At 44.2% G+C, this 18,094-nt stretch overlaps 1 protein-coding gene across 1 annotated transcript in view; it reads left to right on the top strand.

The window, feature by feature from the left end:
• The window catches only part of slc15a2 (solute carrier family 15 member 2), a 48,204-nt gene that overhangs the window by 11,391 nt on the left and 18,719 nt on the right, over positions 1–18,094 (top strand). The window contains exons 5-8 of the mRNA XM_072445256.1: positions 7,440–7,539; positions 7,874–7,964; positions 13,944–14,021; positions 16,686–16,768. Coding sequence (XP_072301357.1) covers positions 7,440–7,539; positions 7,874–7,964; positions 13,944–14,021; positions 16,686–16,768 — 352 coding nt within the window. The remainder of the gene's footprint in view (positions 1–7,439; positions 7,540–7,873; positions 7,965–13,943; positions 14,022–16,685; positions 16,769–18,094) is intronic.

The following is an 18,094-nucleotide window of genomic DNA, read 5'->3' as shown; positions in this document are numbered from 1 at the left end:
CCTCTGTAGGAGACACAAACGTGCACATGTGAGTATCAAACGATCCCTCTGTAGGAGACACAAACGTGCACATGTGAGTATCAAACGATCCCTCTGTAGGAGACACAAACGTGCACATGTGAGTATCAAACGATCCCTCTGTAGGAGACACAAACGTGCACATGTGAGTATCAAACGATCCCTCTGTAGGAGACACAAACGTGCACATGTGAGTATCAAACGATCCCTCTGTAGGAGACACAAACGTGCACATGTGAGTATCAAACGATCCCTCTGTAGGAGACACAAACGTGCACATGTGAGTATCAAACGATCCCTCTGTAGGAGACACAAACGTGCACATGTGAGTATCAAACGATCCCTCTGTAGGAGACACAAACGTGCACATGTGAGTATCAAACGATCCCTTATGTGAGTATCAAACAATCCCTCTGTAGGAGACACAAACGTGCACATGTGAGTATCAAACGATCCCTTATGTGAGTATCAAACAATCCCTCTGTAGGAGACACAAACGTGCACATGTGAGTATCAAACGATCCCTCATGTGAGTATCAAACAATTCCTCTGTAGGAGACACAAACGTGCACATGTGAGTATCAAATGATCCCTCATGTGAGTATCAAACAATCCCTCTGTAGGAGACACAAACGTGCACATGTGAGTATCAAACGATCCCTCATGTGAGTATCAAACAATCCCTCTGTAGGAGACACAAACGTGCACATGTGAGTATCAAACGATCCCTCATGTGAGTATCAAACAATCCCTCTGTAGGAGACACAAACGTGCACATGTGAGTATCAAACGATCCCTCTGTAGGAGACACAAACGTGCACATGTGAGTATCAAACGATCCCTCTGTAGGAGACACAAACGTGCACATGTGAGTATCAAACGATCCCTCTGTGGGAGACACAAACGTGCACATGTGAGTATCAAACAATCCCTCTGTGGGAGACACAAACGTGCACATGTGAGTATCAAACGATCCCTCTGTAGGAGACACAAACGTGCACATGTGAGTATCAAACAATCCCTCTGTAGGAGACACAAACGTGCACATGTGAGTATCAAACGATCCCTCTGTAGGAGACACAAACGTGCACATGTGAGTATCAAACGATCCCTCTGTAGGAGACACAAACGTGCACATGTGAGTATCAAACGATCCCTCTGTAGGAGACACAAACGTGCACATGTGAGTATCAAACGATCCCTCTGTAGGAGACACAAACGTGCACATGTGAGTATCAAACGATCCCTCTGTAGGAGACACAAACGTGCACATGTGAGTATCAAACGATCCCTCTGTAGGAGACACAAACGTGCACATGTGAGTATCAAACGATCCCTCTGTAGGAGACACAAACGTGCACATGTGAGTATCAAACGATCCCTCTGTAGGAGACACAAACGTGCACATGTGAGTATCAAACGATCCCTCTGTAGGAGACACAAACGTGCACATGTGAGTATCAAACGATCCCTCTGTAGGAGACACAAACGTGCACATGTGAGTATCAAACGATCCCTCTGTAGGAGACACAAACGTGCACATGTGAGTATCAAACGATCCCTCTGTAGGAGACACAAACGTGCACATGTGAGTATCAAACGATCCCTCTGTGGGAGACACAAACGTGCACATGTGAGTATCAAACGATCCCTCTGTGGGAGACACAAACGTGCACATGTGAGTATCAAACGATCCCTCTGTGGGAGACACAAACGTGCACATGTGAGTATCAAACGATCCCTCTGTGGGAGACACAAACGTGCACATGTGAGTATCAAACGATCCCTCTGTAGGAGACACAAACGTGCACATGTGAGTATCAAACAATCCCTCTGTAGGAGACACAAACGTGCACATGTGAGTATCAAACGATCCCTCTGTAGGAGACACAAACGTGCACATGTGAGTATCAAACGATCCCTCTGTAGGAGACACAAACGTGCACATGTGAGTATCAAACGATCCCTCTGTAGGAGACACAAACGTGCACATGTGAGTATCAAACGATCCCTCTGTAGGAGACACAAACGTGCACATGTGAGTATCAAACGATCCCTCTGTAGGAGACACAAACGTGCACATGTGAGTATCAAACGATCCCTCTGTAGGAGACACAAACGTGCACATGTGAGTATCAAACGATCCCTCTGTAGGAGACACAAACGTGCACATGTGAGTATCAAACGATCCCTCTGTAGGAGACACAAACGTGCACATGTGAGTATCAAACGATCCCTCTGTAGGAGACACAAACGTGCACATGTGAGTATCAAACGATCCCTCTGTAGGAGACACAAACGTGCACATGTGAGTATCAAACGATCCCTCTGTAGGAGACACAAACGTGCACATGTGAGTATCAAACGATCCCTCTGTAGGAGACACAAACGTGCACATGTGAGTATCAAACGATCCCTCTGTGGGAGACACAAACGTGCACATGTGAGTATCAAACGATCCCTCATGTGAATATCAAACAATCCCTCTGTAGGAGACACAAACGTGCACATGTGAGTATCAAATGATCCCTCATGTGAGTATCAAACGATCCCTCTGTAGGAGACACAAACGTGCACATGTGAGTATCAAACTATCCCTTATGTGAGTATCAAACAATCCCTCTGTAGGAGACACAAACGTGCACATGTGAGTATCAAATGATCCCTCATGTGAGTATCAAACAATCCCTCTGTAGGAGACACAAACGTGCACATGTGAGTATCAAACGATCCCTCATGTGAGTATCAAACAATCCCTCTGTAGGAGACACAAACGTGCACATGTGAGTATCAAATGATCCCTCATGTGAGTATCAAACAATCCCTCTGTAGGAGACACAAACGTGCACATGTGAGTATCAAACGATCCCTCATGTGAGTATCAAACAATCCCTCTGTAGGAGACACAAACGTGCACATGTGAGTATCAAACGATCCCTCATGTGAGTATCAAACGATCCCTCTGTAGGAGACACAAACGTGCACATGTGAGTATCAAACGATCCCTCTGTAGGAGACACAAACGTGCACATGTGAGTATCAAACGATCCCTCTGTAGGAGACACAAACGTGCACATGTGAGTATCAAACGATCCCTCTGTAGGAGACACAAACGTGCACATGTGAGTATCAAACGATCCCTCTGTAGGAGACACAAACGTGCACATGTGAGTATCAAACGATCCCTCTGTAGGAGACACAAACGTGCACATGTGAGTATCAAACGATCCCTCTGTAGGAGACACAAACGTGCACATGTGAGTATCAAACGATCCCTCTGTAGGAGACACAAACGTGCACATGTGAGTATCAAACGATCCCTCTGTAGGAGACACAAACGTGCACATGTGAGTATCAAACGATCCCTCTGTAGGAGACACAAACGTGCACATGTGAGTATCAAACGATCCCTCTGTAGGAGACACAAACGTGCACATGTGAGTATCAAACAATCCCTCTGTGGGAGACACAAACGTGCACATGTGAGTATCAAACGATCCCTCTGTAGGAGACACAAACGTGCACATGTGAGTATCAAACAATCCCTCTGTAGGAGACACAAACGTGCACATGTGAGTATCAAACGATCCCTCTGTAGGAGACACAAACGTGCACATGTGAGTATCAAACGATCCCTCTGTAGGAGACACAAACGTGCACATGTGAGTATCAAACAATCCCTCTGTAGGAGACACAAACGTGCACATGTGAGTATCAAACGATCCCTCTGTAGGAGACACAAACGTGCACATGTGAGTATCAAACGATCCCTCTGTAGGAGACACAAACGTGCACATGTGAGTATCAAACGATCCCTCTGTAGGAGACACAAACGTGCACATGTGAGTATCAAACGATCCCTCTGTAGGAGACACAAACGTGCACATGTGAGTATCAAACGATCCCTCTGTAGGAGACACAAACGTGCACATGTGAGTATCAAACGATCCCTTATGTGAGTATCAAACAATCCCTCTGTAGGAGACACAAACGTGCACATGTGAGTATCAAACGATCCCTCATGTGAGTATCAAACAATCCCTCTGTAGGAGACACAAACGTGCACATGTGAGTATCAAATGATCCCTCATGTGAGTATCAAACGATCCCTCTGTAGGAGACACAAACGTGCACATGTGAGTATCAAACGATCCCTTATGTGAGTATCAAACAATCCCTCTGTAGGAGACACAAACGTGCACATGTGAGTATCAAACGATCCCTCATGTGAGTATCAAACAATTCCTCTGTAGGAGACACAAACGTGCACATGTGAGTATCAAATGATCCCTCATGTGAGTATCAAACAATCCCTCTGTAGGAGACACAAACGTGCACATGTGAGTATCAAACGATCCCTCATGTGAGTATCAAACAATCCCTCTGTAGGAGACACAAACGTGCACATGTGAGTATCAAACGATCCCTCATGTGAGTATCAAACAATCCCTCTGTAGGAGACACAAACGTGCACATGTGAGTATCAAACGATCCCTCTGTAGGAGACACAAACGTGCACATGTGAGTATCAAACGATCCCTCTGTAGGAGACACAAACGTGCACATGTGAGTATCAAACGATCCCTCTGTGGGAGACACAAACGTGCACATGTGAGTATCAAACAATCCCTCTGTGGGAGACACAAACGTGCACATGTGAGTATCAAACGATCCCTCTGTAGGAGACACAAACGTGCACATGTGAGTATCAAACAATCCCTCTGTAGGAGACACAAACGTGCACATGTGAGTATCAAACGATCCCTCTGTAGGAGACACAAACGTGCACATGTGAGTATCAAACGATCCCTCTGTAGGAGACACAAACGTGCACATGTGAGTATCAAACGATCCCTCTGTAGGAGACACAAACGTGCACATGTGAGTATCAAACGATCCCTCTGTAGGAGACACAAACGTGCACATGTGAGTATCAAACGATCCCTCTGTAGGAGACACAAACGTGCACATGTGAGTATCAAACGATCCCTCTGTAGGAGACACAAACGTGCACATGTGAGTATCAAACGATCCCTCTGTAGGAGACACAAACGTGCACATGTGAGTATCAAACGATCCCTCTGTAGGAGACACAAACGTGCACATGTGAGTATCAAACGATCCCTTATGTGAGTATCAAACAATCCCTCTGTAGGAGACACAAACGTGCACATGTGAGTATCAAACGATCCCTCATGTGAGTATCAAACAATCCCTCTGTAGGAGACACAAACGTGCACATGTGAGTATCAAATGATCCCTCATGTGAGTATCAAACGATCCCTCTGTAGGAGACACAAACGTGCACATGTGAGTATCAAACGATCCCTCTGTAGGAGACACAAACGTGCACATGTGAGTATCAAATGATCCCTCTGTAGGAGACACAAACGTGCACATGTGAGTATCAAACGATCCCTCTGTAGGAGACACAAACGTGCACATGTGAGTATCAAACGATCCCTCTGTAGGAGACACAAACGATCCCTCATGTGAGTATCAAACAATCCCTCTGTAGGAGACACAAACGTGCACATGTGAGTATCAAATGATCCCTCATGTGAGTATCAAACAATCCCTCTGTAGGAGACACAAACGTGCACATGTGAGTATCAAACGATCCCTCATGTGAGTATCAAACAATCCCTCTGTAGGAGACACAAACGTGCACATGTGAGTATCAAATGATCCCTCATGTGAGTATCAAACAATCCCTCTGTAGGAGACACAAACGTGCACATGTGAGTATCAAACGATCCCTCATGTGAGTATCAAACAATCCCTCTGTAGGAGACACAAACGTGCACATGTGAGTATCAAACGATCCCTCATGTGAGTATCAAACAATCCCTCTGTAGGAGACACAAACGTGCACATGTGAGTATCAAACGATCCCTCTGTAGGAGACACAAACGTGCACATGTGAGTATCAAACGATCCCTCTGTAGGAGACACAAACGTGCACATGTGAGTATCACGTGAGTATCAAACAGATTTACAGATGTGTTGACCTGGTTTATGCTTCATATCTCTGTAAATACTGCATCCACATGGAGTAGACAGTAATATGACTGAACAAGTACCTACTACAAATACTGTCTAAGGTTCAGCTCTAAGGTTCATGCAGTTTTATGAATTGAACCGCTCTTGCTTTGGGGCCTAATTCTCCAAAGCTGAGACTCTGGAGCCTTTGTGAAGCTGAGACTCTGGAGCCTTTGTGAAGCTGAGACTCTGGAGCCTTTGTGAAGCTGAGACTCTGGAGCCTTTGTCACGCTGAGACTCTGGAGCCTTTGTGACGCTGAGACTCTGGAGCCTTTGTCACGCTGAGACTCTGGAGCCTTTGTGAAGCTGAGACTCTGGAGCCTTTGTCACGCTGAGACTCTGGAGCCTTTGTCACGCTGAGACTCTGGAGCCTTTGTGAAGCTGAGACTCTGGAGCCTTTGTCACGCTGAGACTCTGGAGCCTTTGTGACGCTGAGACTCTGGAGCCTTTGTCACGCTGAGACTCTGGAGCCTTTGTGAAGCTGAGACTCTGGAGCCTTTGTCACGCTGAGACTCTGGAGCCTTTGTGACGCTGAGACTCTGGAGCCTTTGTCACGCTGAGACTCTGGAGCCTTTGTGAAGCTGAGACTCTGGAGCCTTTGTGAAGCTGAGACTCTGGAGCCTTTGTGACGCTGAGACTCTGGAGCCTTTGTGACGCTGAGACTCTGGAGCCTTTGTGAAGATGAGACTCTGGAGCCTTTGTGAAGCTGAGACTCCGGAGCCTTTTTGAAGCTGAGACTCTGGAGCCTTTGTGAAGCTGAGACTCTGGAGCCTTTGTGAAGCTGAGACTCTGGAGCCTTTGTGACGCTGAGACTCTGGAGCCTTTGTGAAGATGAGACTCTGGAGCCTTTGTGAAGCTGAGACTCCGGAGCCTTTTTGAAGCTGAGACTCTGGAGCCTCCGTGAAGATGAGACTCTGGAGCCTTTGTGAAGAGACTCTGGAGCCTTTGTAGAGCTGAGACTCTGGAGCCTTTGTGAAGATGAGACTCTGGAGCCTTTGTGGAGCTGAGACTCCGGAGCCTTTGTGAAGCTGAGACTCCGGAGCCTTTGTGGAGCTGAGACTCTGGAGCCTTTGTGAAGCTGAGACTCCGGAGCCTTTGTGGAGCTGAGACTCCGGAGCCTTTGTGGAGCTGAGACTCTGGAGCCTTTGTGGAGCTGAGACTCTGGAGCCTTTGTGGAGCTGAGACTGCCGTTTTGGACTCTAAAGTTTGTTTGACTCTAATATAAGTAGAAACGAGCGCTGCTCAGAAGAAATCAGGGTTTAAATCCCGCCTGGATTTACTTTGTTAAACATATAAATGAGTGAATCTGGTTTTAGAAGGATTGTCTGACACTAAACTGAGCCTCTGTTTGCTTTTGATTGTTCTCCCTGTGTGTGCAGAGCTCTGTCCATGATCGGGCTCATTCTGATCGCGTTCGGCACTGGAGGAATCAAACCGTGCGTGGCGGCGTTCGGAGGAGACCAGTTTGACGATGAAGACGTGAGCCACAAACACACAAACACATGATTCATTCAGAAAAAAAGAGCCATTCACTGATCAAAGTTCACATCAAAGCTCACGCCGACTTTGAAATTGTCCTTTTCTGAACCAAATCTGCAGGTGTTGATCACAATAGAAACGTTTGTCCGGTTCATTTGCAATTTGAAAGGGCATTTGATCACTTCCTGGACTAAATACTGTCTATAAATAGTAAAAACAGATATTAATCAATGAGGGAAGATGACAAAAGATGTCCACAGTGAAGCTCAAAGCAAAGCGCATCAATTATTGCTGAATTAAATGTGTTAAAATGCACATTATTCTTGTTTTTCAGGTGAGCGAGCGGCAGAAGTTCTTCTCTGTTTTCTACATGTCGATAAACGCCGGGAGTCTCATGTCCACCATCATCACGCCCATACTCAGAAGTAAACTCTTATTTATTCTACATACATAGTTTTACTCACAAAGTACTGGCAAATCTAGAAATGATACGTTTTTCAAATTAATAACATCATATATACATTGGGTTGATTGATATCTGGGGAGAGATGTACACTAAACCACATAAGACATATACTAGAATAAACTACAGTACTTTTTAAAATGTGAAATTTACTCATATTTATTGACATTACATTACCCAGTTTTACAACCAGTCCCAAACAAATAATCATTATTATACGGTAGTGTTCATACTTTTGAACTTGTTCTCGTCGTCCCGCTGACCTTGTGTTCCTGTAAAAACTCCTCCACATTTTTTAAATATACCGTAAATGTAAAATGACTTATTGCTCAATGACAGATGATTCACATTTTCCGACACAAGTTACTTTTATTTTTGGCTGTTATCATTGGGAAATTGTTCTTTGAAACATGTGTCTTCCCTTTCACAATTTGACAATTGTCCACTTTTTGAATCTTTCTGAACAATAAAGTAAAGTTAAGGCGACTTCAACAGATTTACTTTATATATCATGACCTGAATAACCAAGATTTTACATTAAACAAACGCAAATGACGGTACTAAATTATGTAAAGTACTTTGTATGTTTATTTATTTTATTTATTTTATTTATTTTATTTATTTTATTTATTTTATTTATTTTATTTATTTTATTTATTTTATCAATTTTATTTTATTTATTTTATTTACAAACCCCAAACCTCCTTTTTCTTTTGATAATTGCGGAGTTTTTCATTCAATTTGAGTCTTTATTTTCTTGCCATACGAATCCTGAGATGATTTGATTCCCCTCATCAAACCACCTGTTCAAAATCAAATCAATTTATTTTTGTAAGGCCCAAAATCACAACAACAGTTGCCTCTGAGGGCCTGTGACGGAGCCAGTCCGTCTTTAACTGGTGTCGGCGCTTATTTGCTGAGCAGCCGCGCGGCCCGTCATGCCCGCGCGCACTTTCCAACACACACTCATACATTCCCTGCTCCCCGCGCTTCCCTCTGTTTCATTCATTCGCATCAGACGCTACACACGCATCTTTCCCCGCACTCCTCCGTCACTAATCCGCCAAGGGTGCACACTTGCGCGCGTTAGATTAAGTCTAAGCATACACACGCCAATTGTTACCTGTTTTGTCACGAAGCCGCGCTCCGCCGATGCGTCGCGTTGGATCGAAACCGAGCCAGGACTTCCTGGAAGTTTAAATGGGCGCTGTTCGCGCCGTGGTGCTGACCATGTGACACCGGGTATTCTATGTGTTTGTATTGCTTTATTTTGAACATGTGTATATAATTAATGATGTATTATGTTGTAGGAAGAGGCCACAACAGTTTATTGTCAGTTTATTAGGGATTTGAATTATATAGTTATTTTGCTCAGTGGGAGGGGCAAGTGAGGAATAAAAGTGAGCCGCTCTTGGCTGGGGGGGAGTCTGTCTCCAACAACAGAGAAGGAAACAGTGTGAGAGAGAGTGAGTAAAAGAGAGAGAGTTAAAAGAGAGAACGAGTTAAAGTTGAACTCATAGTTGGAACTCTGTAAATATATGTTTTTGGATTTTTGGACCTTTTTGCTCACTGTATATATTTTGCACTGTTGCACTATCTTTGCACTTCGGTTTTGGCACAATAAATCCACCTGAGCACTTGAAATCTGACTTCGCCATATTTTTAAGGGAGAGCCCCGCTACAGGGCCACAGGGAGAAATGAATCAACAATGTCTGTGGTGGCGATGAAGTCAGACAATGTCTGTGGTGGCGATGAAGTCAGACAATGTCTGTGGTGGCGAGGGACGATGTCCCAGAGTCCTCTGTCCTTAGACTCTCCTTCTCGGCCAGGAAAAACTACAAAAAAACCTCTTTGGGAAAAAAGCGTAGAAACCTGGAGGAGTTCCAGTGAAGGAGAGATCCGACTCTCACAGACGGACAGACGGACACGAGGAGACTGGAGCTGGACCCACTCTTCAGGCAGAAGAGGGACCGACTGAGTCGAGCTGGACCCACTCTTCAGGCAGAAGAGGGACCGTCTGAGTCGAGCTGGACCCACTCTTCAGATGAGGGACCGACTGAGGCGAACTGGACCCACTCTTCAGGCAGATGAGGGACCGTCTGAGTCGAGCTGGACCCACTCTTCAGGCAGAAGAGGGACCGTCTGAGTCGAGCTGGACCCACTCTTCAGGCAGATGAGGGACCGTCTGAGTCGAGCTGGACCCACTCTTCAGGCAGATGAGGGACCGACTGAGGCGAACTGGAGCCACTCTTCAGGCAGATGAGGGACCGTCTGAGTCGAGCTGGACCCACTCTTCAGGCAGATGAGGGACCGTCTGAGTCAAGCTGGACCCACTCTTCAGGCAGATGAGGGACCGTCCACACAGGGCAGGGACCACTTCACCAGGAGAGGGGCATCTGGGTCCACAGGTCCTCAGGAGTGAGAGAAAGAAAAAGAAGGCGGTGAACAGTTTGCAAGTGGAATCAAAAAATAAATATTGTTTGATAGCATAAGTAGTCAGAAGAAGAGGATAGTGCTCAAGTTGTCATACTTCCCCCAGCATAGTTACTCCTAGGGCAGCGTAGCTAAAGCTGTGGGTTTATGTTTCTGTTCCTAACTAGTCTGACCATAAGCGATTTCGAAGAGGAACGTTTTAAGCCTGGACTTAAATGAAGAGACTGTGTCAGCATATTTAACATGGGTCGGGAGCTGATTCCATAACACAGGAGCTTGGGAGCTAAACGCTCTACCTCCTACAGTACTTTTAGAGACTCTTGGCACCACCAGAAGGCCGGCATTCTGAGAGCGAAGAGCTCTGTTTGGATGATATGGTTCTATAGCATCTTTGAGGTAGGATGGGGCCATGTCATTTATGGCTTTGTACGTCAAGAGTAGAATTTTAAATTTGATTCTAAACTCGACGGGGGGCCAGTGAAGAGACTTCAGCACTGGCGTAATGTGCTCTCTTCTTTTTGTTCCTGTTAGTAATCTTGCTGCTGCATTTTGAACCAGTTGAAAGCTTTTTATGGAGCTTTTAGGACACGCTGCGAGCAGGGAGTTAAAGTAGTCTAATCTAGTCGTTACAAATGCATGGATAAGTTTTTCGGCATCACTTTTAGGCAGGATTCTTCTGATTTTGGCTCTTGTTGCGCAATGGAAATAGGCTGTTTTACAAGCTTGATTTATATGAGCTTTAAATGAGAGCTCCTGGTCAAATAAGACTCCAAGATTTCTTACAGTAGAACTGGAGGCTACACTGACATTGTCCAGTGTGACTATCTGCTCAGATAGAGAGTCTCGTAGATGCTTAGGGCCAAGCACAATGACCTCGGTTTTTTCAGGGTTAAGAAGCAGGTAGTTTAGTGTCATCCAGGTTTTTATCTCCTTCACACAAGTACTAAGTCTGTCTACTTGATCGCTCTGATCAGGTTTCATTGATAAATACAGCTGAGTGTCGTCTGCATAGCAGTGGAAGTTAATGCCATGTGACCTGATCATGTTGCCTAATGGCAGCATGTAAAGAGTAAACAGAATTGGACCGAGTACCGAACCCTGTGGCACACCGTAAATTACTTTAGAGCATGGTGAGGAGCTCTGGTTTACATTAACAAATTGGTACCTATCAGATAAATAGGATTTAAACCAGCTGAGGGCTGTTCCTCCAACACCTACATCACATTCTAACCTCTGCAGTAGAATGTTGTGGTCAATGGTGTCAAACGCTGCGCTGAGGTCCAACAGAACCAGGATTGAGACCAGTCCATCGTCAGCGGCTAAGAACAAATCATTTGTGACTTTAACTATTGCAGTTTCAGTGCTGTGGTGGGCTCTGAACCCTGACTGGAAAACTTCAAATAAGTTATTGTCCTGCAGGTGGCGACAAAGCTGTTTTACTACAACTTTTTCAAGGATTTTAGAGACGAAGGGAAGATTTGAAATAGGTCTGTAGTTTACCAATAGGTCGGGATCTAGATTAGGCTTTTTCAGAAGAGGTTTAATGACTGCATGTTTGAAGGACTGTGGAACATAGCCACTTTGGAGTGAAGTATTTATTATATTAAGAATAGGGTCTATAATTAGGGGGAGAATGTCTTTGAGGAGTCTGCTTGGAATGGGGTCTAGGACACAAGTTGAGCTTTTAGAGGACATAATGGCTGAAGTTATCTCTGCTTGATCAACAGCTGTGAACCTTTCTAAGTTTACAGGTGGATTTATATGAGACGTTAGATTTACAGCTTGGGCTAGTTCAGGGCTAATAGCGGGGGTAATTTCATCTAATTTATCTCTGATTGTTTTTATTTTATTGTTAAAAAATAGGAAGAAATCATCAGAGCTGAGTGTAGCTGGGATTGAGGGCTCTACTGCACTGTGACAGTTTGTTAGCCTAGCTACAGTGCTGGTTTGGGCACTAATATCTGGTTTGGGCCTTACAACAATCAATATTTTGGGTCTTCTGTTGGGGATACATATATTACATAGTGCACCTTTAAGTGTATTGTTGTCAGTATTTACTTAGTGCACAGTGCAAAGGCGGTTAGCGCTCTTGCCTCCCAAGAAGGAGATCCTGGGTTCGATTCCCGGACCAGACCAACATCACATGATCTCTCTGGGTGGAGTCTTCATGTTCTCCCCGTGTTACCGTGGGTTCTCTCCGGGTTCTCCGGCTTCCTCCCACCGTCCAAACACATGCATGTGTTAGGCAAAAAATTGGTGACTCTAAATTGGCCCTAGTGAATGAATGTGAGCGATGAATGTGAGCGTGAACTGTCTGTAATGCCTATGTCTCTGTGTTGGCCCTGCGACAAGTTGGCCACTGTCCAGGGTGTACCCCGCCTAAGGCCCGAAGTCACTGGGATAGGCTCCAGTCACCCGCGACCCCGAAAGGGAACAAGCGGTAGAAGATGGATGGATGGATGGATGGTCGTCAGTATTTACATAGTGCACCTTTAAGTGTATTGTCATCAGTATTTACATAGTGCACCTTTAAGGGTATTGTCGTAAGTATTTACATAGTGCACCTTTAAGTGTATTGTCCTCAGTATTTACATAGTGCACCTTTAAGTGTATTGTCGTTAGTATTTACACAGGGCACCTTTAAGTCTATTGTCCTCAGTATTTACATAGTGCACCTTTAAGTGCATTGTCATCAGTATTTAATAGTGCACCTTTAAGTATATTGTCGTCAGTATTTACATAGTGCACCTTTAAGTGTATTGTCGTCAGTATTTACATAGTGCACCTTTAAGTGTATTGTCATCAGTATTTACATAGTGCACCTTTAAGTGTATTGTCGTCAGTATTTACATAGTGCACCTTTAAGTGTATTGTCGTCAGTATTTACATAGTGCACCTTTAAGTGTATTGTCCTCAGTATTTACATAGTGCACCTTTAAGTGTATTGTCGTCAGTATTTACATAGTGCACCTTTAAGTGTATTGTCGTCAGTATTTACATAGTGCACCTTTAAGTGTAATGTCCTCAGTATTTACATAGTGCACCTTTAAGTGTATTGTCGTCAGTATTTACATAGTGCACCTTTAAGTGTATTGTCGTCAGTATTTACATAGTGCACCTTTAAATGTATTGTCGTCAGTATTTACATAGTGCACCTTTAAGTGTATTGTCGTCAGTATTTACATAGTGCACCTTTAAGTGTATTGTCCTCAGTATTTACATAGTGCACCTTTAAGTGTATTGTCGTCAGTATTTACATAGTGCACCTTTAAATGTATTGTCGTCAGTATTTACATAGTGCACCTTTAAGTGTATTGTCGTCAGTATTTACATAGTGCACCTTTAAGTGTATTGTCCTCAGTATTTACATAGTGCACCTTTAAGTGTATTGTCGTCAGTATTTACATAGTGCACCTTTAAGTGTATTGTCGTCAGTATTTACATAGTGCACCTTTAAGTGTATTGTCATGGTATTCGGTCTCTAACCCGCTGCACCTTCTGTTTCAGGCGATGTGCAGTGCTTTGGAAGTGACTGTTACGCTCTGGCCTTTGGCGTTCCTGCGGCGCTCATGGTCGTGGCTCTGGGTCTGTGCTTTTTATTTCATTATAAACACTACATAACAAGAACAGGAAGGTAGAGGATTTTCAGAATTATAACTTCACACAACAAGAACCCAAAGCCTTTAGTTGTTTCGTCGATAAATCGCTCGATGGCCTCGCAGTGAGTGACACTTTTCTTGCTAAAATAAACCAAAATAAAAGACAGTCACGAGTTACGTTCCGTGTAAATATGTCACCGGACAAACCCTACGTGTTTAGGACAAATATTATGCATTATTCGTGTCGTTATCGGCCTTTAAACATGCTGTTGAGTACCTTTAGTTTAGCGTCTTATGTTTTAGCACTACACACCCCGTAATTGTTTTTAAAATAAGAAACAAAATGACACGGGACTATATTAGTTTTGAGGGAATGACTTACAACAGGGTCATAGAAAACAGCCTGGTTTGTTGTTCCGATCGTGATTAAACGGGAATATGATTTACGGACTGTCCAACCGCGATTTAGAAAACTAGCGTGAAAGAAGCTAAATGCTACTCCAGGTGCGTTGTACAAATGTAAAACACACAAACCTGATAAAAGTACACAGAGAGCAAAGTGTTTTTTGTAACAGGTTAGTTCAGATTGTGGTGTTGTTTTAGTTTAACATTATTGATTACATTTACTGTGTGTTAGCATTAGCGTAGCGACAAAAGCACTTACACATAGATGTCTCCAGGTGAAGTGTTAACATGGTACTAAAGGTCTTAATCAACACTGAATCTTCTACTTGTTACGGGCGAAATGCCACTGTAAAGGGGCGTGGCAAATGCAGAGAACCAGGAAGTCAATGGACCAGTTTCTATGTTTAAGACTATTATATCAATATTACAGTTTACAATAGACAAAATGAACATATCTCTCATATAAGTGTTGAGCAGTGGGATAATTTTTTATTTTTATATGTTTTTTTGTTCGATATTTACTAGTTAAACTCTCACTGCTTTTATTTTGTGTATTTTTTTCCTTTTAAGGATGGGTAAACTTAGATATTAAAATTATAACCAGCATTTAAATTATACAGTTATGAGTCATTCAGTCGATATTTTAGGTCTTCTTTTAGGCTTGGTTAAATTAGTTGTCCAAGTTTAGTCCAAGTTTTTTTAAATCATGATCAGTCTTATGGGTGAAAGTCACTGCTGTGGCGATGACAATCCCCCGGCTTTCGTAGTTTGTGATTGAACGTACTGTACATTACCCATGATCCTCTGCTCCGCGTCGTCTGCTGGTCCCGTGATGAAAGTCGCTGTGACAGTCTGTTGTCTCGGTCTCCGGTCAGAAAGGGTCAGGGCTCGGCGGGAACAAAAACGACTCAAAACAAACTTGGCGTTCCATATTTATTATGATGAGTTTGCAGATTTAAGGCGTGGCCCGGGTGAGCGTAAAACATCTGCAAAATGGCAAAGGCTGCAATTTTTTGGGGATCTGTGCAAACATGCTCTGAAATACACGTCTTTAAAGGGCCTATGGCAGGTTTTTACAATTTTATCATTTAGACTTTATTTGGTGTGTTTATACCTGTTGTACATATAAATTATAGTTTTACACCGATCGAGCAGGTATTTGTGGAGAAAAGAAAAAAAATATGTTGAAAAATAATAGGAAGTGACATCACACTAGAGACACTTTGATTCAACAAAATAAAGTCGCTCTCATACAGTTTTATTTGTCAAATTAAAATAAATTGATTTATTCTTATAAATCAAAAAACACATTTAATAAAAGCACGCCATGCGACCAAGCGAAAAATACTACATCTAAAGTTCACCAGAGTGTACTTAAAGCGCCCCCTACAGGCCGGACAACTCATTTAACTTAAACGCAGTTAAGATACATTCATTTTGAATCTTGCTAAAATTGTATTTTTTTAAATCTCAGAATTGTAATTTTTTCGGGTTAATTTCACTTCCTGTTTGGAATTGATGACATCACAGGAGGAAATTACCCATCAAACACTGGGCGAAAACTCATCTCATGCCACAATTTATTTTAATTTGACAAATAAAACTGTATGAGAGCGACTTTATTTTTCACTTCCTGTCATTTTTCAACGATTGTTTTGACTTTCTCCACAAATACCAACTCAATTGTTGTAAAACTATCATTTATATGTACGACAGGTATAAATACACCAAATAAAGTCAAATTAAGAAAATCTTAAAAAGTGCCCCCGGCCCCTCCCCCCTATCCCAGCCCCTGAGTGTGGAAGCTCCGCCCCCGCACACCTCTTCCCCACAGCCTGCATCACGTCTCCTCTCTCCGTCCTTCTGCTAAACGTATACTCCGTGTTGTAGCTAAAGGTATAAAACGTTTGTGTTGAGCTCTGTGTTCGATTCCCGGCTCCGACACTTCGCTACATGTCCTCCCTTCTCTCTCACCCCCGAAAATATCAGTCCATTTCCATTTAAAGTCTGACCGTGATCCGCTCAATCCAAACAATGTCAACTACGACGTCGGTCCAGTCCGTGACCGTTGGCTCAGTTCGTGTCCTCTCTCCTGCTGCCAGAAGAATGCTCCGACGTTGTCCATGCATTGTGTCCATGGCAACCGTTCTGAAGCCCAAATACATACCAGTGTTGAAGCCAAGTGGAGCGCACACAACACACAGAGAAGCTGAAGTAACGGCGTGTTCGATGTCTTTGTGAATAGTGGTGTTCATCGGAGGCAGCGGGATGTACAAGAGAAGCCCGCCACAGGGAAACGTGCTGCTGGAGGTCTGCAACTGCATCGGGGTCAGTGCACTTCAGACACTCAAACACCACTTTCAGCTGTTCAGAACGTTTGTGGGATCTAACGTTGTGAACAAAACTTCTAACGCTCTGGTAGAAAACGTGTGCCGGGCTCCGATCCAATTTATGCAGTGCAGAGAACAAAACAAGCACGAGTAAAATATGTTTAACCCCCTCCCCCCCAATATCAATACATAAAAACGTACAAACCAAATAAAAAAAATATGAAATGTACAAAATAATAAAAGACGGTCAGAGGACAAGAAGTTGGCCCCCTCTGACCTCAGCGAGCGCAGGAGTGTGGGAGCAGGAGGAGGAGTGTAGGAGCAGGAGTGTAGGAGCGAGCGCAGGAGTGTAGGAGCAGGAGTGTAGGAGCGAGCGCAGGAGTGTAGGAGCAGGAGTGTAGGAGCGAGCACAGGAGTGTAGGAGCAGGAGTGTAGGAGCGAGCGCAGGAGTGTAGGAGCAGGAGTGTAGGAGCAAGCGTAGGAGTGTAGGAGCGAGCACAGGAGTGTAGGAGCAGGAGTGTAGGAGCGAGCGCAGGAGTGTAGGAGCAGGAGTGTAGGAGCAAGCGTAGGAGTGTAGGAGCAGGAGTGTAGGAGCGAGCGCAGGAGTGTAGGAGCAAGCGTAGGAGTGTAGGAGCGAGCGCAGGAGTGTAGGAGCGAGCGCAGGAGTGTAGGAGCAGGAGTGTAGGAGCGAGCGCAGGAGTGTAGGAGCGAGCGCAGGAGTGTAGGAGCAGGAGTGTAGGAGCGAGCGCAGGAGTGTAGGAGCAGGAGTGTAGGAGCGAGCACAGGAGTGTAGGAGCAGGAGTGTAGGAGCAAGCGTAGGAGTGTAGGAGCAGGAGTGTAGGAGCGAGCGCAGGAGTGTAGGAGCAAGCGTAGGAGTGTAGGGGCGAGCGCAGGAGTGTAGAAGCAGGAGTGTAGGAGGAGGAGTGTAGGAGCAAGCACAGGAGTGTAGGAGCAGGAGTGTAGGAGCAGGAGTGTAGGAGCGAGCGCAGGAGTGTAGGAGCAAGCGCAGGAGTGTAGGAGTGTAGGAGCAGGAATGTAGGAGCGAGCGCAGGAGTGTAGGAGCGAGCGCAGGAGTGTAGGAGCGAGCGCAGGAGTGTAGGAGGAGTGTAGGAACATTCTTCCTGAAGATGTGAGACAGGCTTCTACTCTGACAATGTTCAAATCTAAGCTAAAAAAAGTTTTGTTTAGCTGCGCATATGACTGAAGGGATTTTTTCTTTGCACTCTTCTCTTTTGTTTGTGATTTTATTAGTTTCGAAAATCAGTTGGATTGATAATTTTTAATTTAGTTAATTTTATTGTATTCTGTTTCTGTAATTTCTTTG

This window comes from Eucyclogobius newberryi, unplaced genomic scaffold (assembly GCF_026437365.1).
Source record: "Eucyclogobius newberryi isolate DKJ021-1_F unplaced genomic scaffold, fEucNew1.0.hap1 SCAF_14, whole genome shotgun sequence".
In the NCBI taxonomy this organism is placed as follows: Eukaryota; Metazoa; Chordata; class Actinopteri; order Gobiiformes; family Gobiidae; genus Eucyclogobius; species Eucyclogobius newberryi.
This window is presented reverse-complemented; position numbering and strand designations above follow the sequence as displayed.